Source organism: Crassostrea angulata, chromosome 5 (assembly GCF_025612915.1).
Source record: "Crassostrea angulata isolate pt1a10 chromosome 5, ASM2561291v2, whole genome shotgun sequence".
NCBI lineage: Eukaryota > Metazoa > Mollusca > Bivalvia > Ostreida > Ostreidae > Magallana > Magallana angulata.
The window spans coordinates 46190640-46217410 of NC_069115.1; the positions used below are offsets into that span (position 1 = coordinate 46190640).

General features: G+C 31.7%; 1 protein-coding gene across 1 annotated transcript; it reads right to left on the bottom strand.

Annotated features, from left to right (window-relative positions):
• Window positions 1–514: 514 nt before the first annotated feature.
• On the bottom strand, window positions 515–1509 carry LOC128185948 (uncharacterized). Its single transcript, XM_052855664.1, has one exon. It carries the CDS (start codon window positions 1041–1043, stop codon window positions 579–581), a length of 465 nt encoding a protein of 154 aa, XP_052711624.1. The 5' UTR covers window positions 1044–1509; the 3' UTR covers window positions 515–578.
• Window positions 1510–26771: the final 25262 nt, after the last annotated feature.

Consider the following 26771-nt stretch of genomic DNA (forward strand, 5'->3'; position numbering starts at 1 on the left):
CTGGAAAAAGGGGTCTTAATGACATTTTTATCAAAAATTGTTTTTTTATTGGAAAATGACGGAATAGGTTTACAGAATAATATGTCCAAATTTGAAACTTGTACTCCATCTACTTTTCTTGTTACAAGCTTTTGAAAAACGTTGTTTTTATATCCTTCATAACTGGGACGTCATGACGTCATTTAAATACCTTGACGTTGCGCACATTACGCACATTTTTTTTTCATTCAGATATGTGCTAAGTTAATGTTTTTAAGTTGTATAATTTATAGAACTAGATAATATCTTTTTAAAAGCTTTAGTTAATTATCCGGTAGTTAATCATATTTGATCATTTTTTTTCTCTACGTAGGAATAAAAAAAAATATACACAAACAATCATAGCATAAAATAGGCAATTGATTTTAATTATCCTTCACTTTAAATCATTCTTCAAATTCATATTCATATTCAATGGTGTAATTAATATATGAGTTCTATTATAAAAATTAGATTTTTACAATAAAAAGTCCACCATCTCCTGAAAAAAATGCTTACATCAAAATGTGTCAAAGTAAATTTTCAGTTCAGTAAGTTTACTACTGGACTGGAGAGGGGCACGTCTCCTCCTGGAAAGCAGGTCTCACAAATGGTCTCACATGCGAGTAGAGATAACGCACCCTAGATTCAGACAGTCCACCAGCGGGAAGTACACCCGGTCTTCTTATTTCCCTGAACTGATATCCCTGATCTTTCGAAATCTCAATCTTCTCCTCGGTTCCGTCACAAGTCTTCTTCGCTGTTACAATGCCTGGCTCGTTAGAATCGAACGAAAAGTGTTGGTACTGGCGGATACCCTTCACTGGTTTGAAAAACTGCCCTAGATACTCTTTCCAGGATCTCCATTGCCACGCTGGATATCGCACAGCAGTGTTAGTAGTAGATGATCTGTTAACAACATCTTCAAGTTGGCCAATGCTATCACAATCACACCGCCTATACAACTTCTTGAGAAGAGCAAATCCTCCATCGATGAGGCACCGTGCGTGTCCGGGGATCTGCATCTTGAATTATATTCTGTTGTGTTGCTTTGTCATTTCTCGCCACATGAAATATCTAATGACATACTGGTTCTTATTCTGGCCACAGCAGTTATCAGCGTGTATTGTGCATGATGTTTCGTCCGAATTGTGGTTTTGTAAGGCCCAGCCCAACATAGAAATCACAGAGTCTGGTCCATGCACTTTGGTTCCATCTGGTCCGATAGTTTCATTTTCATTTATAAGAAAGTTCAGTTGTTTTGGTTCTCCATCGAAGCGGACACCAAATATATGGACTTTTCGAAGTGTCTGAAAGTACAGGGGGCCCATTTGCCGCGAATGATGAGGAATGCATACATTCTGACTGAAGTCAAACGTGTAATGGACGAATCTGTCTTGTGAATGGTATGTGTCTCGGGACCTTTTGAATCTTCATGATCAGTGAACTGGGAAGCTGCAGGAGTGCTGTTTGGAGTCCATCCAAAGTGCTGAGAAAAGAAATTTTCTAGCTCCTGAAAAAACCCCCAATAATTCCACTGTAACATTTAATGAAAAACGCAAACACTAGAATGTAATTTTTTTCTTCATTTTTTAGCCGGGCTCTGCTGAAAGCAGAGTCCTGGCTATAGGCAGACAAATCGCCAATGTTACTTTAAATAGCACAAATAAACAAAAAACCAAACAGCGTCAAGGTAAAGCTTCTGCTATACCAAATAGTTACACAAAGAGCCACGTTTTGTCAAAAGTGTTGGCATTTTGGTGTTTTTTTTTTAAATTTCGAACGAATTGTCTATCTTTTTTAGTTTTCTTATTTATAACTTGTTTTTTAAAACATTACTATGCATTCTGGACACATACAATGCGCATGAATTTCCATGAACTACGTTGCTGCGCGATGAAGAAACGGGGATTGAATATATAATGCTTGTTGCAAAATTCAAGGCAGCATCTGTTTAACTGTTTAACTTCTACTAGACAGGCATATGTTTTCTTTATAGCCGCTCACAAAATTTGGTCGCTCTCTGATGCTTTGCCGACATTAAAAGCATGAGAGAGAGAGAGAGAGAGAGAGAGAGAGAGAGAGATATTTTCAGTCTTTACTACACAATATGCATAAAGACACACCAAAAGAGCCCGGCTTTCAGTACTTCAGTACTTAGATTTATTTTTGGTGTACGTCAATACTCAATAGGTTGTCGTGATAAAATTGACTAACTAAACAATTTTAATTAATACCCATAGAGAAGAAAACTGCGAACATTAAGTACACATAATAAATTGGTGTTTGTCCTTATTACATTAAGAATATATACATATTAAATCCGTTATTTATGATTTCTTTTCCCAAAGCTTGTTTAATTGTTTTTTTTTTTAATTTTGACATTAAAATTAATGTGCAAAAAGATTCACATTTTATTTTCCTGACTAAAAAAAAATGTTGGTAAATATTTCATAATTGTTATATTTATTGTTTAACCAAATATATTAAAGGAAGAAATAAATTCAAAATGCTACTGAAGAAAAAAAATAATGCGATGTCACGGGGATTTGAACATCCGATAGCAAAATGTAACGTTGGCTAGCAGAGCGACCTAACCTAATGCGCCACGGACACTAGTGCTATAATAACCGAAGGAAAATAATAGTGTCATATTTTTGCAAACTATCTAAAACTTACAAAGAAGTTAGCCTTCTTACCTTAAAACACATTTTTTATCTGCTCATTTTACCTTAAATTACCCTAAAAGTACTATTCGTAAGGATACTAATGCTTTTACACTATCCAAATACACAGACAATGTATTTAGAATTGCATCTACATGTATGAACAAAACTTTGCAATTTTCATGGACAGTTCGTTTAGTTCAAACATTATCAAAATACCGGCTTCGGCCGATTTTGTGAATTTTGTATTACTGATACACATTACTTTACTTATATAGCATATATGAGCGAACGAACAGCTAAAAGAACATTATGTCAACATAACAAAGACGGCAATCTTAAAAATGGCTCTCCGTAAGTCAATGACCTTTATCATAATAATCAACGCCTATTGTCAATAAAACATACATCTTGTTTAATAAAAAATATTTGCTTGCCTCAATTTCGAAATCCATCCCTGCACAAAATGTTCAACAACGACACTGCACTCTTTAAAACCGTACTAAATATTGATTATACTGACATGTGCTGAAAGCATGAAACAGCAAAATGACGTCAACTTTTCAAGTGCGATTTTCTACGTCATAATAGCGATGTCAATAAGCCCGGTTTTGTCAGAGAGCGGTCCATATACCTGCCCATAGTGAATGATAAAGATATACATAAAGCACAGAGAAATTCACCTTTTTTTGGAACTCCACCTCCCCACCGGGCTTGAACTCACGACCTCAGAAAACCATTCTCCTAGCAGAGAGCGGCCACCGCGCTAACCACTAACCACCGCTAACCAGAGGTCGTGAGTTCAAGCCCCGGCCGGGACGGAGATGAAGCTAAAAAAAAAGGTGAATTTCTCTGTGCTTTATATATATATATATATATATATATATATATATATATATATATATATATATATATATATATATATGAACCACTTATGTTTTGGAACTGAATCAAAATGCATCTACATCTATTTTTTCTGTTTAGGGAAGCATTGGAAAAAGAAGCCCGTGAAGTGTCAATTTAAGAAAGTGTGTTATATGAACCCTCCAACTAATGGAAGTTACCGCAATTATTTTGACCAGCGTATTTTTATGTATTACGCTATTTGCTTTTCGATATCTATATGTAGTTTCATTAAAGTTGATTTGTAAATCAAACACGAGGTCTAGAATCATATACAGGGAATTTGTAAGCTTTTCTGAAGAAAAAAAATGTACAGCGCTTTTGCTGATGTTGTCATCAACGTTGATCTCCAGGGTTAACTCTTCTGTCTAGGTCATTTTGGTCAATCGATATAAAACTGGACACTTGTCTTTAAGAACTAAAATACTACAATTATACTTAAAACTGTCTCCTGGTTCCAGAGTTGTATTATTTTAAATCAGAAAACCAACGCAGATGTAATGAGTTAGATATAATTCTTTTAAAAAAGAATTGGAAAATTGACACTAAAATAACCCGAGAACTGATTTTCAGGTGAACGATGTAGGTCAATATCCTTTTGTAATATTTTCTGCATATTCAAAATGTAATGATATTTACTCAGAAGATGTATGTATGTCATGTACCTACTAGCAATAAATTATCAATAAATTGCGTATTATATCGACAGATTTTTCTTTATTTTCAGCAGAATTTCATGTACAACTTGGTTGACATAATGTCTCATAATCAAACTTGACAAATTAATTTAAATATAATAAACGAATTACCTTTTAATATACTAAATGTACAAATATAATATATCAAGTAATATAAAAGGTGGGGATTTTTTAATACGTCAAAAAAATAAAATTCCCCGTCATATAAAAATGACTTACTTATAATGATTATTGACAAGATTGTAATTTAGAACAAATACGATTTTAAAGGGACATTGTCATGATTTGGTCAAATTCTATTTTTCTGTTTTTATAATTTACTTTGCTTAAGGAATGCATCGCTAATGATTAAATGAAACCTGAGATTGAGTCGTTGAGTTATAAGCAATATACAGGGCACACAGTTCTTTGTCATGTAAACATGGCTTGTGCCCTAGCTGTTTTGTAAACGTAGGTTCAATAAACCAGTGAAAGATCTTTTTCAAGCTGATTAGTCTGTCTTCTTATTCATTTCAAGTATCAATAAACAGTTACTAACATTTTACACATTTATTCTAGGTCAAAAACTTAAATTTAACTTTAACATTCAAAATGTAAATAAAAGCTTTGTGCCTTATTGAGGCAATATAATCATTAAAATCGTAAAACCAATTTTAGACCAAAATCGTGACCATGTCCCTTTAACATAATGCCGTTCAACCCGGTATCTTACGAGCAAAACAACTGAAAGACATCCCAATTGGAATAAAAAATCAAGTTCAGTGATGTATAAAAAAGTCTTTATGTAATTTTTGGTTTCATGTAGTATTGTAATGTCAACTCGCACTCCTTTAAAACAGCAACAATCAACACACTCACTAACAAAAGAAGAAAAGCAACTAAAAAAACATGCAAACTAACTTATAATTGATAGCTCTAAATTTTGAGATTTTCCAATGTGTGATAATATTATACACGAGCAACATCATTATATATATTTTTTGTCGTTAACATCGTCGACATTGTAAACGATATTAAATTAATATTAAAAATAATGTTAAAACATATGTTAGTATGTAAACAATATAGAAGGGACACAATGTAGACACAATGTCAACTCAATGTTGGCCAATATTGCAATGTCGACGATGTAAAAACAAAATAGAAAATGTATGTTCTAGACGCAATGTCGACTCAATGTCGCCAAACATTGCTATGTCGACGATAAAAGCAAAATAATAGGGGTACGATTTGGACTCAGTGTAGACTCGATGTTGACCAACATTGCAATGTCGACGATATAAACAAGACTGAAAGGGTACGATGTAGACGTAATATCGCTCGATGTTGACCAACATTGCGATGTTAGCAAGATGAAAAGGATACAACTCAATGTCAGTTCGATTTCGACCAGCACTACGATGTCAACATTGTCGACGATGTAAACACGCTAGAAGCCGCACGATGTAAAATCAATGTCAATTCGATGTCGGAAAACATTGCAATGTCTTCTTTGTCGATGTAAACAAGATGTTTGATGTAAACAAGATATAAGAGAAACGATGTAAAATTAGACTCAATGTTGGTCAAATTTGCGATATCGCCAATATTGATAAAACATCATGCATTAAATATACCTCGAATTGTGAGGTACATTTTAATTGTAAAACACATAATCTCATCCCAATATCTTTCATAAAGTTCAATGTCTTTTTAAGCAGTTCGTGTATAGATGAACAATAGGAAACAAATATACTTTAAAACCGGCAAACTCTCCTATTTCTTCTTCAACACGTTCCCTGTGGCACATAAATACTCTAAAGCAAATAGTTTTACTAATTTAATAAATATATTTATCGTGAAAGTACAATATGAATAATTATAGAAGCTTCGTTTTTTTTTCACATAACATCATTTAATTTTACATTGCATTGCATTAAAAATTAGCCTTGAAAATAATTCGCTCAAAGAAATTGATTTGAATTATTGAAAAATTTTTCTATATTGTAAATTATTATTTTGAATTATTGATTTGAGTTTAATTTATAACGTTCATTAATAAAATGACAATTTGATTTATTTTGTTGCTTATTTATTTGTTTGTTTTATGAAAATGGGTCAATTTGACGCATAGAGTCAGTGGTTTTCCTACATCATGACGTAACAATATTGATCCTACCTTTTTTTTAAAGTTAATTTTGAAATGAAGTAAAAAAAAATATTGAATACATACGCAGTTTCTTTATGCCATTCAATGATAAATCTAAATTAAGTATCATGCAATGATGATCAGTTCGATTCCAACTCATAAATATCAGAAAGAGTCGAAATAATTACCTCAACATAAATATGGCAGTTGTTTCACTTATTAAATCGAAGGAGGTGGAACGTGCATATACCCTTTTGGAAACTTGTTTATGTTATGCATGTGGGCATTCTTTGATGACAAGAAACATTTTAAAATGTATATGATAATATTATGCAGTTTTTATGAATACAGATACGTAGCATCAAGGGGGGTCTGCCCCCCCCCCCCAACTTTTTGGCACAGGAAAGATTTTTCTTAAAAATTTACATACATAAAATTGAATTAACATGGTGTTGGCCCCCCCCCCCCCCCCACTTTTCCGTGACCATGTAAAAATTGAATTAAAAATAAGGAAAGAAACTGTGAAATTGAAGTGAAAAGTGTACCTCCTGCCCCCCCCCCCCCCTCCCGGATTAGGATTTTCAGGATTTTTGGAAAGTAACCCCCCCCCCCCTTTTTTTGTTGGATTGTCAAGATTTTTTGGATGAGTCTGCCCCCCCCCCCCCCCCTCTACTTTCAAAAACGATGCTACTTGCCTGGAATAAAAATAGTTTATTCATAAAAACATCCTTAGAACAAATGCATAATTAGTATTCACATGCTTCGGTGTAAAAATGTAAAAAACGTTTAGGGCATGATTCATCATGATTCAATCAGTTTCTAGAAGGTATTCTTGTAACATTTATTCTCTTAATATAAAATATTCAATTGTTTATCCAGATGAACATACTCTTTAACATGAAAGTTTTTGATAAACCTGAAAAGATTCCAGAAACGTTTAAAATGCTCTCTAAATGTCGTAATATTTATACTTTTAAGTTCAAATGGCCTTATTGTAAAAACAATCATAAAACAGGATTATGCTTAATTTCTGTAGATAATGATTTGATAAATTGAAATCTGTAAAGAATTCATGTGATGACTGATTGGGGGAGCAGTCGTCGCTAGATTTTCTCCAATAGTGTTCTTGTGTAAGCTTCTACAGAATGAAAAAAGGAATATTAGCTACACGTCAATATTTTAGATCAGTTTTATTGCTGACATATTGATCTGCAGATTTAAAGAACAATTAAATGAATCAAACCATAAGAACATAAAACGTTGAAAGACCTAATGATTTACTGAAATGGTTGTGTCCGAACAATCGAAAAAAGTTGCATAGATTACCGTTTTTAGATATTTATAGTTAGTACGCATTTTGAAAATTTTATTATCCTAAATGAAATACTCTCATATCCAAGAAAAAGAGAGAATGCTTCCTGATAATATGTTAACAGGTTTGCAACAATTGTTTTTAGAACTGATTTATGTGATGGAAAGAGTTAACTTTGACAGATTGTTCACTTAAAATCAAAGAATGAAAAATATACATAAATGTTTAAAAGACTATATCTTTTCTACAGAAATGTTTAGTACAGATATATGACATTGATCAACATTAAAAACCAAAGAACTAAAGAAAGTATAAAGAACACTGCATTGTTGAAATTGAATTTAACGTGTTAGTTGTGTAACGTGACTTCATTTACGTAGCTTTTACATCAATATGTGTATAAATAGTGTAGCTTTTTATATCTTGTTGCATAGCACGATAAGGCAAATAATAAACTATTTGTGTGATGTATTCAAATGCGTATAATGCCTACATATTGTAATGTGTCATAAATTATATTAAATGTAAAATCATACATAGACTGCTGTTTAAGTTCAATCGACCGATTAAGTTTCACCGTCTTTATTACATTACTACATGTAAGAATGAGAAGACAAAGATATAGCTGATAATTTTGTTCATAAGTTGTTCATAAGGTCCCGGGTTTTTAGGATGCAATTTTGGATCAGGTCTGGTTTTAAACTTTTTAAAAAAAACATTTTCGTCGTCTGAAGGTTAGAAAAAAACAATGTGTGATGTTTAAACATGTTTACAAACATACACTGAGTTTTTGCTACATTGTATGCTAACGTTTGAGGCCACCTTAGTCACTCAGATGACCTATTGCTATATATCTTGGTCTGTCGTCGTGTGTCGTGCCTGTTAAAATCTTTCCTTTCAACTTTCATCTATATTTGAGAAAAGCTTAATGCAAGGTTGAGATGTCATGAAGCCATATTGTGAAAATATGTTAAATCTTCTCTGCTTGAAAAGCAGTGGGTGTGAAACGTATTTCAAGTTTATAATGTTCATGAAGTTCTCCAACAAAATTGTGAATGGCATGTATTCTTGGTCATAAGTAAAGGCCGCTTGGATGGACCAATATGGTCAGTTAGGGAAAAAGTAAAAAGTCTAAGAAATTTTTTTCTTCACATCCAAAACAAGAAGAGATAAGCTTTAGTCCATAGCAATAAAAATAGGCTTGGTGTCTTATATTATATCAGTCGCAAGAAAATTCATTTTGAAAATAACGGGTGTTGATTTTTAGTTTACAAAAAAGTTTTTGAAGTTCACTTAAAAAAAGGAAAATTTTGTTTTATTGGAAAACCGCTTTAAAATTCTTCAGATAGAGACATACACTTTATAAATGCATCACATTTCTGGGAGTTTCTTTAGATGACATGTCAATGTATACACTAAGTATTTTTAGTATTTTCTTTTTTATCGATTTCAATTCTATTTGATCACGTTTTCTAATGACTGGATTTTAAAGTTAATAGTTTTAATCTGGACTGATATAAAAATTAAGTGAAAAAAATTTCCTACAAGAGGAGGGGGATAACGGCATTGGTAATGATACGTGAGCATTGTGTTATGTCTCTAGCTTCATATATATGATATATACCTTTAACATGTTTAGATTTACTATGCAAAATTAATTTCATTAATTTCAACATGGCGGATTAGAGAATATAGGTAGACTGAAGTACTAAGTAACCTTTAACTTTACAAACACATTAAAATATCAAATTTCACATGCACTTCTGACATGCCAACCACATATTACTGTTAATTTTTTTTTATAAATACAGTATATAAATAGCTCCAATACACATCACGCAAATAATTTACTGCGTCTATACATCCAAGAAAATACCAAAATCTGAATCTATCAAGAAAAGGCAATGAAACTTACTTGGATTTTTATATTTTCTGTTGTGCTTATTCTGGGTTTTGAAAGGTAACGGACATGTATGATATTGATCATATATCAATTGTAGAGTCAATTAAACCTAAAGCAGGGAACTTGTATTGAATCCAATTATGTATGACGATTATGGTTATTATGATTAAAATGAATAATTGATAAGTTGAAAATCATTACAAAATGTAAATCCAATTTAAATTATGTGTATGAATGTGAGATTCGGTTTCTACATATGTTCAGAACAGAAGCATTCAGCAGCTTTAGACCAGGAGTGAATGTCAGAAAGACGACATGTACCTCGTTCACGAAGATGGGAACAAAACAATATCGAAAGTGGGGGTGGTTATGGAGGGATAAATGCCCAAAGGTTCAAGTTAAAAAAAGAAAGAAATTTAGTTATTTTAAAAAAATCCTTTATTAATTCTTTTAAATTTAGAATCTGCATACAATCAATGTAATTTTGAAATCATATCCCATTTTTAGACGGGGCTCGTGACCCCGTCAATTGGTTTACTGTCAGCCGAAGTCTCAAACCGGAAGGCACGCGTAGAAAACATGAATTGAGTCTACGCGTAAGAAAATAGTGCAGAAAGTGTTTGTGCATTTCAGTAAATATGTATCATAAAAACACGCATTAAATCTTTTTAAGCCCCCTTTGTATAAACAAAATTCTATTTAGAAAATAAACAAATAGTTTCATTGATCAAAATATTCTTGCTCGGGTTCAGATGTGGAATGAGTTACGTAACTGAATGCACAGCGCCGTTGAAGATTCAGTTGGTGTACGAGCTCATTAATCAATAGAAATGGAAAACACGTGGTTTTGAGGGTAGACCTGTTTGGAGCTAGATATTTTGAGTAAATGCAGTATCGCTTGCTCTTTTTATGGTGTTAGCTGATGAGATAGGTAACAAATAACATTTCCTCCGAATATTTTGTCATGAAAAATACAAGCTGATTTTTAAGAATTTTTTCCCCTCTATAGTGCTATATAGTGAAAACAATTACCGGTGTGATACCTAGGGCTGTGTGTCAAATTGAAAAAATGTATGCAGGTGCCAGTTTTCAGTATTTTATGTAAAATCTTGTTAACAGAAATTAGTTTCTGTAGTCTGAAGATAGAAAAATGCTTTTAAAATTTTGTAATGAAAAAAATATGAAAAATGATGATTTTTGGTGTGGAGAACATGTAATTTTTAATATGTAATAATAAAAACCTTTGGAAATGAATGATATGAAGTCACTGGAGCTTAGAATATTGGTTTCTGTGTTCTAGATGCTGTAAAAGTGTGCAGATCAGTTGTCGCAGTCATATATGATGCCCTCAGACTTTGTCGTAAGAGTACGCAGCGACTAGTTTTTCATCGAAAGACCAATTTTGAGTTTACGTGCAAGTCTCAGAATTAAGCGACAAGTGCGAATCATTGCGAAGAAGAACATGAACAGTCTATCGAAGGATTATTTTGAAAAAACTTTAATTTCTTTGATTTCTGCTCACCTTATGTGAGATTTAATTTCATTTCCTACATAGTCATGATTCAAGAAATGAAGGGATTTGGACAAATATGTGCTATGTTTATGTTTATTTTACATTGAATTATCCATTTGTAATAGTTTAAGGCAAAAACATGCTTTAACACCATTTACAAGATCACACAGATGCATATTTTTTGTATAAAAGAGGTTTCATGCATTAAGTTGAGAAGGTCATTATGAGTCAAGTATACATTATATCATCATGATTGAATCTAGGAGCTTTTCATGGTTTTTATCCTTAAAAACTGATGAGTTTCAGTTAACCGGGAAATGTTTTTATGCATTATAGCCAAAAAATCAGTTTCTTCCCACATTTTAAGGGGAGTTCCTTATTTACAAAATACAAATACTGACATTTGTGTTTGAATGACCTAAGATATTGAAATATTAGTCATTGTTAAAATGTTTAGAAGGAGATATTACTATTTTTTACATGGTAACCTCAGCCCACCTGTCCTATTCTAAGTAATGAAAATCAAAATTTGAATGGAATCATATCATGTAACATGTATGGGTACAATATAGATGCCCCACCCATATCCACAACTAGGAGGGTTGGTATGATTCTTATTCTAGTATTGTGATATGGCATGCACTTGTGTGATTTCTCTTGTAAATATGCATCAGAAATGCATTGCCTTATTGAATTACTCCATGTTTATGCTTATTGCTCTTGCTGTTAATTATCTAAGATGTGTCAATCATCATTGATCAGTAATTCTCTTCAAATTCTATAGGGATAGCCTGATGAGGGGTATAATTAAGTGTGTCCAATTGAAATTTCATGGCTACTTTTGCTCTACAGATAGAATGTTACATAAATCACAGAATGAAGTTGCATCCCAGTTGTTTCTTCTACATTTCTTATCATCAAAGCAAGATTTATGGTTGTCAGAGCAGATCTGAGCTCCATTACATGCTGATATCATTTGGGCTGTCCTGTATTACCATGCTGCTTTTAGATAAAAGTGAGTATGGCAGTGTGTAGACAAGTAAACAGGCTTTACCTGATATATAAATTTACCAGATACAGATTTCATTTTTTACCTGATAATTCACAATATAGTTATGAAATGTGTGAACAATAGGGGTAAATTTTTTCTTTGTTATGCAATGATTGCATAATGAAGTGACTCTAATGGAATATTTTTATTTTGATGTAAAGAAAAATGTATATGCTCTGATTTGGTATCAAGATGATTCTGTATCTTGTTGTTTTAAGGATAAAAATTGACTTCAGGTCATGCATGGTGTGAGGCTCCAAATGTGTTTCATCTGTGCTATTTTCTTCAGTCTGAGTAAGGGAGATAAATCCTCAATAGCTAAAGAAATATTGGGAGCTTGGTGACAGGGTTTTAGGGATTTGGTGACAGTTGATTGGGAATTCTCAGGTGCAAATTTGAAAGGGATCTGACATCTTTAGAGTCTCTTCAATTATACACAGATGTTTTACAAATTAAATGGCTTCCAGTCTACTTGTGATATGACTGCTGTTCGTCTCTAAAGGACTTTTGTACAAAGAAAATAAAAACAAGTCTGAATTTGCCTTCTCGTTCGTTGGCTCTTTAGTTGATTAAACTAAATTTAAATTTTAAACAATGCATCGTAAGCAAAATCTATAATAAATTATACATTTTGGAAGACTTATACATCATATAATATATACAATCTTATCGATTAAAAAACCAAGTTAAATGTTAATGTTCATGTTTTCCGGCTTAGTTGGAATCAGGCTTGGGGTGAATTACATTGTAAAATAATGCATTACATTACCATTACTTCATGAATTAGGGCATTAAATTACCATTATCATTACTTAATTTTCTTGAAGTAATGCATTATATTACCATTACATGAGTAAAGTAATGCATGCAGTACTTTGTAAAAAGTCAATAAGTTTTAAAAAAAGCATTTAAAAACTAAATAAAGAGTTTTTGTAAATATTTCATAAATAAAACATGCTTAAAATATTTACAGGTTCATGTTCATGTTCACTATCAGGTTCAAATTTAATGACTTATACAAGATTGCTGTTGCACTTGTAGTTCTCAAAGTAAGGTTGGTCCCGTAACATTTACACGCTAATAACAATCTCTGTTATTTATGTCTCTGATTTTCGGAGTATAATTTTTAATGAAAGGAACGGTTGTATCGTTATTCGTGTAGGTGATGCACTAGCTTACACAAAAAAGTAGTGAATGGCGAACGGATTAATTTTGCATGAATCGCAAATGAAGAAAATCGTGTCAGATAAGTCGGTCTTAAAAATCAAAATGGCGACGTGACAAATCTTTTAATTGTCAAAGTTCTTGAAATCTTATTGTAAAAATATTTCTAACGTCAGGTGCCTGTGTTTGTTATCGGTATACAAATGTTCACTTTGTTTGTTAATTCAGCAGTTTTAGAGTTTTCGGGGTTTTCATAAAACTTTTATTACGGATACCGTCCGACTTGTGGATTTTCCATTGGATCACAAAATTGAATAAATCTAATGATTAAAATTATCTACTTTGATATAGTTGTTTGATTTTCCCGGTCACTAGTCATTTTTAAAAGTTTTCCTTGGGGTCTTATTCTACAATATACCGTTGTGTCAATTTTCTATAATTATGGAGGCCGGGATTGAGTAAAATTTAGACAAAGTATCAGACAATTGCAAAAAAGCCGATTGTAACAACTAATTCAAACTAATTTTAGAAGCATATTCGAGGAAATCCAGGACAATTACAAATTCAAACTTTCAAGACCTTGTCTTTCAGTACTCTTAGTACTTTGATTCTTATGTGGAACAGATTTCTTTAAATATGTATGTCTATTAATTAATATTTAAAACACCTTTTTTTTTATTTATTTGATGTAAAGATAATAATTTGTTCTACACAAAGGAATCAATAAATTACAAAAAATTATTACATTAGAAGCAAACCACTCAAATATGTGTAGTGTGGCCGGGCGCATATTTACTGCATATATTGTTTAAGGGGAAATACCATCAACATATACTATGCTATACAACACGAAACCAATAGACTGTTTTTAGATACTTTATAAGCCTCAGGTATTACACATGTTACAAAGTATGTAAAAGTAAGTATTCAATGGTTACATATTTAAAGTATAGTGTATAATTATTTTTTCCGGAAATTAAAAAATGAAAAGTTGTAACAATGATTACATTTGATAAAAGAAACGAATCTGAAGGAAATATAAGTAATCAAGCTCATTTCGGATATACATGTCTTGGGTGATATTAACTTTTCCTTTTGTTTTCTTACATTATCTAAACAAGATACATGTATATCTATTGTTGCAATTAAAAGATAATATAAAGAAAATATTCCAACAATGCACTTTAATTTAAGTATCATCTGCATGACTTAATTTTATCAAAAATAGTTCATGTAGACTGGGGTCATTATATAATTACTCAAATTGGAGTTCCTGGAGCTTTTATGCTGCTTCTTATGGACAGTTGTATTGGAGAGCAAGTCAAAAGGAGTAAAAGATATTGCAACAATCCTAGACCCAAAAATGGCGGAAGACATTATTCTGCTTCTGGAGTTCGGGTTTTGTCAAAGTCTAGTCTGTTACCTGGTAAGAACTATAATGACATATTAGTTACGTGAATACGCTGCGTTGACTATGATATATTAAGTCTTATATTTGAATTAGGAGTTTATTATTTTTTTTTAATTTTATAAGTAAAGAGAATAAACAAATATATAGATTGATAAAACCGTAAATCACATCTCGTTTCACAACGATTTTGGATAATAAGAGTACAAAATTGATTTCAAATGGAACTTTCGTAGGAAATAAGCTAAACAATCTTCTGAACATAAATGAGTTATTGATATTTTAATGATTGTTTGATTTTGATAAAAAAAAAAAAGAAAGAAAAGAAAACAGCAGAAATATTATTACACGTATATAGTTTCAGTGCGTAATTATGCTTACATGTAGTTCTACTGTGCACCTACGCGTTTAATAAAAAGTGTGTTAAATGTTTATTGATCACCAAGAAACGTCGGTTGGAGTTCTTGGACACATTGGAGGTCGGTTAGTCTATGTTTTGGAAGTTGTGGAAAAGGGTTTAAAGTTGTAATCAGAGAAAGATCCTGTACCAACCAAACACCCCGTTTGCGGTGGCAAACCCTGCAGCGGCATGTCAACTCAATATAAGATGAAACATTGTTATAGTAAAATGTGTACATTAACATTTTATTGATCCTTAACATGACTGTATCATAGTCCTTTGACTTTTAAGGTCCATAGTCCTTTGACTGTTAAGAATCATTGTCTAGTGACCGTTAAGGTCCATAGTCCAGTAACTGTTAAGGTCCATAGTCCAGTAACTGTTAAGGTCCATAGTCCAGTAACTGTTAAGGTCCATAGTCCAGTGACTGTTAAGGTCCATAGTCCAGTAACTGTTAAGGTCCATAGTCCAGTGACTGTTAAGGTCCATAGTCCAGTGACTGTTAAGGTCCATAGTCCAGTGACTGTTAAGGTCTATAGTCCAGTGACTGTTAAGGTCCATAGTCCAGTAACTGTTAAGGTCCATAGTCCAGTGACTGTTAAGGTCCATAGTCCAGTGACTGTTAGTGTGCATAGTCTAGTAACTTTTAAGGTCCATAGTCCAGTGACTGTTAAGGTCCATAGTCCAGTGATTGTTAAGGTCCATAGTCCAGTGACTATTAAGGTCTATAGTCCAGTGACTATTAAGGTCCATAGTCCAGTAACTGTTAAGGTCCATTGGCTTCTTATATTGCAAGTGGTATCGTTTTCGTTTCATCTTTTTCACTGATTAATCACAAATTATATTCGGTAAAATTATGTGTTATTTTCATTTTAGCACTGTCAAAGGTGAAGAGTGCGATGAAATTTTAAGGAGCATCGGCAACTAAAAGGATGTGTTCAAAGTATTTTGTGCAAGATATTAATAAAATAAATTTATCAAAAAAGTCTTTGCATGTATTTTTGTCGGAACTCAAAAAATATTCTCGTTAAAGCGAATGTATATGGAATTTGCTCAGTAGGTTTATGAATAAACTAATACATGGTTGGTCAATCTCAAAATAATATATGTTGTTTCCTTTTTTGGTTTTTGCTATTTATCATTTAAACATAATCACTCCCTCACTTCTCACAGACTTACTCTCCCTCATCCAATATATTAATGTTACAACGCATTTGAAAAGTGAACTCCTTTGAAATTTTGTTTCAAAGTGTATTATTTTGGACCAAGTCAACGCACTTTGAAAAATAATCATTTTCAAGTAAGTTGTTGATATAATATCGTCAATAGAGAGGTTTAGCAAACCAACGTGTACGCGTGCGTGTACGTGTAGCGAGGAAAATATGTGTATTACGTCATCAATTTGTGTAATGACGAATTTCAACACATATGTACCCGAATCAACATACGTGTAAACTGCAAAGTAACCGTTAGGTCGAACTTGTAGCTTCTGTTTCCATGTTGGCTATTTATCTTAACAGAAATGTTTATTTTTCTTAAGCCTGAATATCAAATGCGATTATTGATATCAACAAACATAATTTTTCATTGAAATTTAAAATGTAATTGGAGTTTTAATACACGTATCTCTTCCTCCAAAATATGCAATGGCTCTGTTATTTCATTCATCTGTGATAAATGAAAATATACTTATGTAAACAATAATGTATGATATAATTAACACGTGCATAATTCTCAATTTTTGACTATGACTAAAATTATTAACTTAGTAGGAGAGGATATCTAGAATTATATTAAAACATTTACACGTACAGGTACACGTTACAACTGCTGAACAAGAAAAGTAATGTTAACTGTTAAGCGTAGTTCTAACTTGTAACCTACACCTACAAGTACGAGTACCCGTTGGTCTGCTGAACCTCTCTAATATAATGTGCAGGGGTTGAGTGAGATACTTGATACCGTTTTTGCATCTTTACTCCAGTTATTATATGTCTGGGAAGGAAATATGAGGGGTGGGGCAACCTCTTCTTATATAATCAAGTTCAATGATAAACTAGTAATCAAAATGTATTGTTGGTTGTCCCCTTCTCGTTTTCTACAAAGGTAAATTAATTTTTTTAGTTTTAACAAATCATTGAACTATCAAATACTAGTAATACAATATAGTAATGCAAAAAGTTGAATTACCTTCATATACTAGTAGCACTATGATATATTTTGACTTGGTCTCATATTTAACGTACTTTGGTTTTTTGTTTCAAAGAGGGTTTATTTGGTCCTAGATATGACGCACGTTGAAAATAAAATTTTGTAGTATGTAATTTTTTCAAAGTGCGTTGCTATATTGCCAAAACAATCAAGTGCAAAGTTGTTGCTAGAGAAATCAAAGTACTGAAAGTACTGATAGACGGAGGCATTTAATCTAGTAATCGAAGTATTGAAATGCTGACAGGAGTTGATTCATAGATTATTATTTATCTTAAAATCAACGCTATGTAATTTCGCATGACAAGCAGTTGTGTATCCGTATTTAAAATTACGCACATTTTTATAATATATATTTTCGGGCTTTTCCAACATTTTCAAAAATTCCGGGAAAACACTAAATGAATCATGGTGTGTAATTTAAAGATAGAATTCATTCCATCAAACTAAGTGTCAGTAATGGCAATATTTCGGGAAACTTGTATGGATCGAAGCAATATTTAACTCTAGCCTTGTTTAAACAGACGCTCGGTTGTCTCCGTTCATTTCCGACAAGTGAGAGAGACTCTCTTCTTGTCGGAGATTTACGGAAACAGTCGATCGTCTGGTTAAATGAGATTCTGGCGTAGGAAACCATACGACTGAGAATTTTTTTTTATCTTAATTGTTTGTACCATTTAAATATGACTATTTTCATAGCATTCATGAATAAGTTTTCTTGCAAAACAATGCTTCAGCATACATTACATCGAATTTATCGATTATTCTCGAAAACCAAGTTTTATTAGTGCTGATGATATGTGCTTAGGTCCAAACACAGTTTCACTTCAAGTTTGCCAGAAAAACTGGAAAGGAAAGTTCATTAAAATCAACTTCCAAAAACGTATGTTATTTTTTCTTTAAATCTAAAGATATAAAATGCTTCGAGTATTAATTAAGAATTTGTAATACTAAACACTACAGGATTGAATTACTTTGCTTGTATATTCGTGCTCTCTTATGGAACATGCAAAAATTATTATAACAAAATATTTTAATAGTTACGTTTATAATTAATGATTCACAATATATACTAAAATTTATGATAAATAATCAATAAAAACTCTTAAACAGTGAACTTTTTTCATATGTAAAATTTGTTCCTGCTCGAAAACCATAATGTTATGTAATACATGCACAATCTCAATTTCGCAAAGTTGTCGTTCATTTTTTTTGCAAAATGTATGATTCGATTGTAAAGAGTGATCAAATATATTTCGAAGCATTTCCAAAGGTATGAAGATGAAATATTTGTAATAAAGAGACGCGTAAATATCGTGAAATGAATTTTGAAATAATGCTTCGTAAAATTTGAAAATTCTCAATTTACCGTTCAATGAATCATTTCAGACGGTCCTAACAGTAATTATTGCTAGCTCAGCTATTTGATCAACAGCTTAACGCATCGATTGTATTCCATTCAGCGTGACCTTCTGCAAGGGGGGGGGGGGCTTAAAAGATTACGAAATTCTACAGATTTTACTTGTGGGAAAACAAAAGTCTAGACATATAAATTTTGATTTACAGAAAAATCTTGAACACGCAATTGCAAGCATATTTTTGCAGTAAAAGATTCAATCTTTCAGTACATGCACGACTTCTATTCTTATATCTAACTCTGTTTAAAAAGGGAAATAACCAAAATGAGGAAAAGTAGCTATAATGTCTCTTTTGAGCTAGATTTAAAATAATATTTCGGTTGATCTTGTAATACCCTCGTTATTCACGTTTAAAGAAAACATCCCATTCTGTCAAATGTTTTTAAACTTTTTTTTTACGTACAATACTATAATTAGCTTGTAAAAACACACTGACTTTCCAACTTACTTTGAATTCGACAGTGCTGGCCTGATATGCAGGATTATTCAAGCCTCACCGCACGTGGCCTAGGTACTCCACCTATCCACCCACTGACTGTGGGTGTGTTTTTAGCGTTAAAGGGTGAAATACTAATGATTAATTTTTTTGTTTCATCATCCTTATAGTACGTTTAGTACGCATGCCCAACGCTTTACTGATTATAGTCCAAATCAATAAAAAATAATCGTTAAGAAGTAAACTAAACGAAAATATGCCATACTACGGTTACGGTTGACCATGCTTAATTGGGGGAACATTCAAACTTCATGAAGCAGTGGTTCAACTTTTTGAATAATCATTTTATAATTGGATCGATGACAGGGGGTGACATGTACCTATACATAGAAAGATACGTCTCTGCAGGAGATTATTAGATAATGCGCAAGTGAATATATACGATACAGACAAATAAACACTACAAAGCTCTTAAAAATCCTCATCATCTAACGTCACGGACAAGGAAGCATAAATAATTTTGGGAGCACTTATTACGCCACTTAATTAGGATAGAGAAACATGTTTCTGTATTCTAAGTAGCTTTATAAGTGCTCCCTTTTTAAATCAGCGATTTAAAAAATCATCCATTTACTATAAGTTTAAAATTGTTATTATAGCATAATGAAGGACGTAATCTTTATTCATCAATTTAAATGGCGTGGAAAAATTTGAAAAGTGATATTATGGTTTCTTATCTTTGGCAACCCACTCCCCTGTTGTAAGTTTATTCTATTTGTATTGACCTCTACCCCCATCCAAAAACGTCGTCCTATTGTTTTGTTTGTTTTCATTTTAAAGCACGAAAACATGACGCCTTGACGACAAGACATTCTTAAGGTTTAAATTTCTAATTGTGTATATCAACTCTCCTCGAACAGTTTTCCGTTAAATACTAAAATTAGTTCATTTAAATGCCAAAAATAAACCTTTCTGTATCACGCACAATCTTCTAGTTAAATAAAGATTTATTTCATCTGCATACACCAAAAGCGTTTTGTAACGAAGTTTTTCTAAGTGCTTTGAAAAAAACTAGCCGGGTCAAGTCAAAATAAGGATATACAACACAATGGATGTTAGGTTCGAAAATGAAATAGTTGATCAATATCTCATTTTTTAAAAATATGATTTTTCATATAAAAAATGGTTAAGGTTCTCCAATTTTCGAAAAGAAAAATATTTTCATCATAAAAGAAATATAGACTTTATTAATGGTATCCATTCATTTTACAAAATTATAATATAATTATCAAATTACGTGAATTGCTCATTTCTTGTATATAAATTTCAAGCCGTTTTAGATCCATTCATGCAAAAATGTTATCTTTGGGTTTTTATTAGTTTTTTTTTAAATATAGCTTTCTTTTACGGAATAAAAGGGATAATGATAAGGTATCTTTTTATAACTGCCTTCAAACATATCAGTTTAGTTTACAGTTCATTACGTGACAACGTTTATTTAAATACCCACCACATGATTCGTACAACTAACAGTGTCTAATTTTAATTGAGGGTAACAGCTCTCAGAAATGTCAGACTTTCAATGTTATACATGAATTGAGGGCCATACTATTCCTCCTTTTAGCGACATGCTATCAAAAAGAGAATTAAAAAAGGATTCAGAAAGAAATGCAAATTTTAAACATTATACAATTTTCCTTGGTAGTTCATACATACACTGAGGCTAGTGATCACTGCTAAAATATAACCTTCTGACTATGAGAATTATATTAACATAGCACTGTTCTGAAGATATTTTTTGCATTTTAGATTAACTAATAAGTACCGCAAATTTTTATAAGTATTATTCTTTTGATAAATAATCCAGTTAAAACGGTTTTGACAATCCAAGTAAACTTTTAGATAATTTTTTTTATTATATTGTACTTCCAGTTCTTGTTTTATCTGTCTGTTGGATTTTATTTATTTCAAATATTGAAAAAAAATTATCTTAAATATATTACAGGTATTCTTGGATTGCATTGCAAAACATTAAAGGCAGATTGTTTGGGAGAAATTTTAAAATCGACTGTACCACTTTGGTAAAAAATCACATTATCAGGAATAAAATATTGAAAACGTATTCATTTACTCGTCTATAATCACATTCTAAGTAATGAAATATTGGAACCACATTTTAACTCTTGATTGTTTTGGCATATATATCATATCATCCCACAAAAGTGTCAATCGAAAGATTAGATGTTTTTCTTTTCTAAATATTTTGGACTTTTATATATTATAAGACCGAAAACTTCAACACATTTTTTCAGATATAGAGCAAAAGATTATCGACTAACGCACCCAACAGCTATTATAAACAATTTGAGGGGCGAACGCCTTTGTTTTTATTCAACATTTTGCAGAAAAAGAGTCCTTATAATGATTTGCTCAGAAAAAGATATGAGAAAACTTTTCTTAGTAAAATAAGATAAAGTGCCAACAAACTTACATTAAAAAGCAGTAGAATGATAAAACAAAAGATGTTGTAATACCAGCTCTTTTGGTGAAGTTGGGGATTAAACATTAATTTTCATTTTCATTGTAAAGCTTAATTTCAATTACGATTCACGTAATTAAATAATATGTTTAATTCAACAAAGGAAATATTAACACTCCCAAAGAAAGTGACATGCTACAGTACTTGTACTATTAAACAGTGATATAAAGGTACATGCTCAGATCTAAAGGTCTAAAAATTACTGAATCATTTATCAGAGACTTTCTTTTTATCAATAGAAAATTAGTTATATTGCACAAGTGTATGAAACTGTTCTATTTTAAACTATAATATTGCCATTTACACTTTATAAATCTCACTGTGGTGACATTGTAAAAACATTATCCTTATATAAAAATGTTCAACGTATGCCAACTAATTTAATTGTGTTTGTGCTGAAATAAATTGTATTAATTTTGTAGAGTATTGTTTATCATACATATTTCTTAAATTATGACCTAAAACATTGATTTTACGGCTTTTCGCACTAAAAAGGAAGAGAAAATTGATGAATAATAGGCATACCAAAATACGGACGTTAAATTATGGAGACTCATACCTTGTGCGCATGAATATATCATGAATCATCATTTCATTACACTTGTTTTGTCACAGCAGTAATAAAACTCAGATAAAAATATATTCACTCACCATTATTATCGGCAATAGGAGTGGCTGCTTTATTTGCGGTTAATTTAGAAAGTGCACATGGGGAAACGAGACATTATTTTTCTTGTGTCCATAGACCTTTTTTTCAGTCATAACACTTGTAAATGTCATGAATGAAAAAATGGTCATGATGGAAAAAAAAATTGTTCAGTGTCAAAGTAATATAATTTTTTTAAAAAAGTGTTATTTTTTGTAAGTTTTACAAGATGATAATAAATAATCCAGTCATTTTTCGGACTACAATTAATGCTCGTTAGAAGAGAAGTGTATAAAATAAAAAAAGCAACCGGAAATGCATACGAGGGGCGTTCAATAAGTAATGTTATCGTTGTTACAGATATAACACAATATTTTTTGTTATTTCTTTATTGGTTATCTTCAAATTATTCTCCTTTAACAGACACACGTAATTTCAACCGATTTATTCAAGTTTTGAATGCATTCTTATAATGCTGTTTTAAAAATGGTATTCATGTACTGATGAATTGAGAGCCCAAAGCATCTTTAATACAAGAAAAAGAAAAAGGTCACAGGCAAACAAGTCGGGTAATCAGGAAAAATGGGGCGAAACATAAATCTTATCTTTTTCCAAAAATGATCTCTTAATGTTGTAAAACCCAAATCAAATCCTCAATTAGTTGAAACGGACTAAAATTAATGAAAAATTCTCATAAATCGAGTTTTAAATTCATCCGAGTTGAAACTTCAAGTGAGCTTTTTTAAATAATATCTTGGCAGACGTCTGTCCGTCTGTCAGGCTATTTTTGTGTTCCTTTAAATGGTAAGTAATTAGAAACGAACGAAATAAGAGTCGGGTGCTTTAAAAATCTAAATAATCAAATATCCTGTAGTAGCCAAATGTTGAAATAAGTTCCCCGCGATATATAGAAGAATTAATTTCTGGGATCTGGAAAAGGCCCTAACATTGGCTCACAGTTCATTATAGTAGAGAAAAACCGGTATTAGTAAACATAATTAAAATTTAGTCATTCCTTGACCCTGTGATACATACAGAGTAAGGGGTGTTAAAGTGTCGATAATACAGAAAATAATATCATGAGAAAAAACTAAGTGGATTTTTTTTTACATGTTATTAATTCTTTAAGTGGGACTAAGTTCCCGTGCTATATCGAAGGAGTCCGGATGCAGCTATTAATCAGGGGATGCATGAAACCAAATATGAAATATAAGAAAATATTTTGGTGAACATGTTATGGTATGATTTGGGAGATATGTATAAGCATAAGCTACAAGACAGTAATTTATGTATGCTCGTTTTTTAAACGTATTCATATCTTCATATTTGTGGGAGTGATGGTGGGGTTGTTGTTGTTTTATTATTCCAAATTCACACTGTAAAAGGTAGAAATATTAATATGAAATTAACAATTACGCAAATTTTTCACTTTGAGTCAAACCATAATCAACCCTGTCAAGATATTGTATAACAATCGGGGAGGAGATTTTTTGAAGATGTTAAAAAAATGGAGACCATAAATTGTTCAACCCAAGAAAGACTTAATGATGGGTATGAGGAGGTGGGTCTAAATTCATAATAAAAACATGGATAAAGAAACGAATATAATGAAAATGAAAGATATAGTTTAGTTTTAAGAGAAGAAAAGTTGAAAGTTGAAAAGTTGCAGAGTTTCATATCATGGCCTTCTGGCTTACCACTGTGTTATATTCAAAATGGTTAAGTAAACACGTAACTTCAATTATACCCTTGGTTAAATAAAGTTTATAAATTGACAAGTGGCCTTCGTCTCTCTCTCTCTCTCTGTGCTTCAAGTTCAAATAAAAAAATCAAACTTTCCTATCATTTTAATTTACAAAATTGTAATAGTTCTTATTTTAAGGAGCCTGGTATATGTATTGCTTTTATCATACCTATCTTAGAACATGGTAATGTACGTAGTGTTTGATAACTGCACACAGGAACAAAGTAATCCGTTATATAGTGTCCTAACAGAAGCGGGGTGTATCCATACAGGATTAAGATGTATCTCATCTAAACGAAAATTGTATCTATAATTGGAATAAGTAACTTCGATCAAAAGAAGACACAAACACACTCACATAAACTTCTACTCATATACAAAATACTAAATAGGTATACTCCTGATTATTCATATGATATGGTAAGGCAGTGCTTACTAGTTACGCATAACTATGCCTTGCGAAATAATAATTTGTATCGTATACAAATTATTAGAACAGTTGCGTACTTTAACAGCCTTCATCAACAAAAGTTAAATAATGGAATAACTTGCCAGATAGCAAGATAGCATTTGCTACAAGTGTAACAAATTTAAAGCAAAGTATGACAAACAGAATAAAAATGAAAATAAAACAAATTCCAAATTTTACAAGTATGGTTAAATAGAGTAAAATATATTCCGTTGTAACCTTAGCAACTTTTCAAGTAATCTTAATGCAGAAATCAACTGATTACGCTAAATGTTGGTAGGAAAACATAGCCTAAAAATGGCCAAGACTATCTATCTTATACTCTACGTATAATATTAAGGAATAGTAATCTTCGCTAAACTGTTTTTTATTTAATTGAAATATTTAACATTTACCTACTTATAATATAAATAGAATGTACTTGCCATGCACTTTGAGTAAACAACTTTTTCTCTTGTTGCTTCAACCACATCTCATTGAACAGCTATGAATTGATTTAAACCTCAGCAACGCATAAAAAGAATGCAATGTTAGGTTAAACAAGTCAGTATTGCGTTTCTATAGCACTTGTATGTAAAACATCTGTTGCAATTACGATATTGTATCTACAACAGTTTCGTAGTAGAAGTAAAAATTGTAAAAAATAGCTAATATTATTTTCACGAAAAATCATTACAAAATATAATTGCTTTTCAATTATCTATGCTATAGAGGTATCATAGAGGTCGTGCGTACACAAAATACTGCTGTTTTTGTTTACAATATTTATGCAAAAATGTTTTATAGCGAACTATGTAGAAGAGTTTGATTGACATTAACTTTAGACAAGTTTTTACATAATGTTTTGGCAGACCTTGGCCAAATAAGATCGTAGCTGGGCGGAGTTAAGACATTGCCGCTCATGACTTCAATGAGAGAGAAAGAGAGAGAGATTGATTTGAGTAAATTATAGGTGATGCCGATGAAGAAATCATCATTAGTTATAAACTGGCAAACAAATTAATTAAGATCTATATATTACATGTATGTCCTTCATTGGTGTAAATTTAAAGCGTTTTAAGGAACGATTGTGAAAATTTCTTTGGGCTCCGACAACAGTGTATTCAAACATGTACATGTATAAGAATGAGGTAACTGTGGAATTGTGCATTGTTTCCATGATTCACTCGATAATATGTTATTGAAGTGTAACTTACAGTGGACAACCGACCCTATTTAAAATTTGGGTTTTATGAAGTAAAGAACATTAAAACGAATACTTCTTTAAAATGATTTACTGTTTGGTGTCCCTATATTATATTAGGTAAACTAAGCGGAAAGACGATTTCCTGCTTATGATTAAAATGTCCAATTGAAATGACTAATACTATGTGGAACAGGAACTAACTATGAATAATAATGGACTAAAGAATTATACGAGTAAAACAACTTGTATGAAGGCATTAAAATGGAACAAACTTGTATGAAGTGTATCATAGTTAATTTACACTCTATAATGAAATCGCCAATAAAAATTTTGTAACTTGGGCAAAATTAATAAAGTGTTTCTCTTGGAAATGCTTATGTATTATATTCATGAAAAAATTTGGTTGAAAAAACTAATCATATTGTAAATAAAATCATTTTTGGCAACAAAGTTTGTAATAATATACTTGTGTGTGTTTTATTAATATCTCTTTGTAAGTCAAGCTTGTAAAATAATGTTTGTGTGCATGTAAGGGTGATGCTCATTAACAACCATGATCAAAATACTTTGTCATGTTACAGATGGTAATTTGCATCTGTGCACAGCCGGGTCACTGGGGGGGGGGGGTAGGTTTCAAGATTGTTAAACGTAATAGATCAATTAACATGTCCAGCATCCAATCATCTTTTGTAATAAATTATTGTCTTATCAGAACCTGGCACATGTAAATTCTCTCATTCTTATTTTCTCTGATTTTACTGCTGGATGTAAATTTGTCCATGAACTTTGTTTTACCCACCCACCTACACCCTTTACACATGCACGCACATTATATCATAGTCAAATGTTGCTCTAACTTTCATTGAGTATTTGAGTTATTGTGAGTTGGCGGTTTTTAACCCGACCTTTGAAAAGTAATTTGTCATTTATTCTGGCTTTCATTGAGTATTTGAATTATTGT

Excerpts from the sequence above, each read along its gene's own strand:
- LOC128185948 (XM_052855664.1), bottom strand. The coding sequence starts at position 1,043 with ATGCAGATCCCCGGACACGCACGGTGCCTCATCGATGGAGGATTTGCT.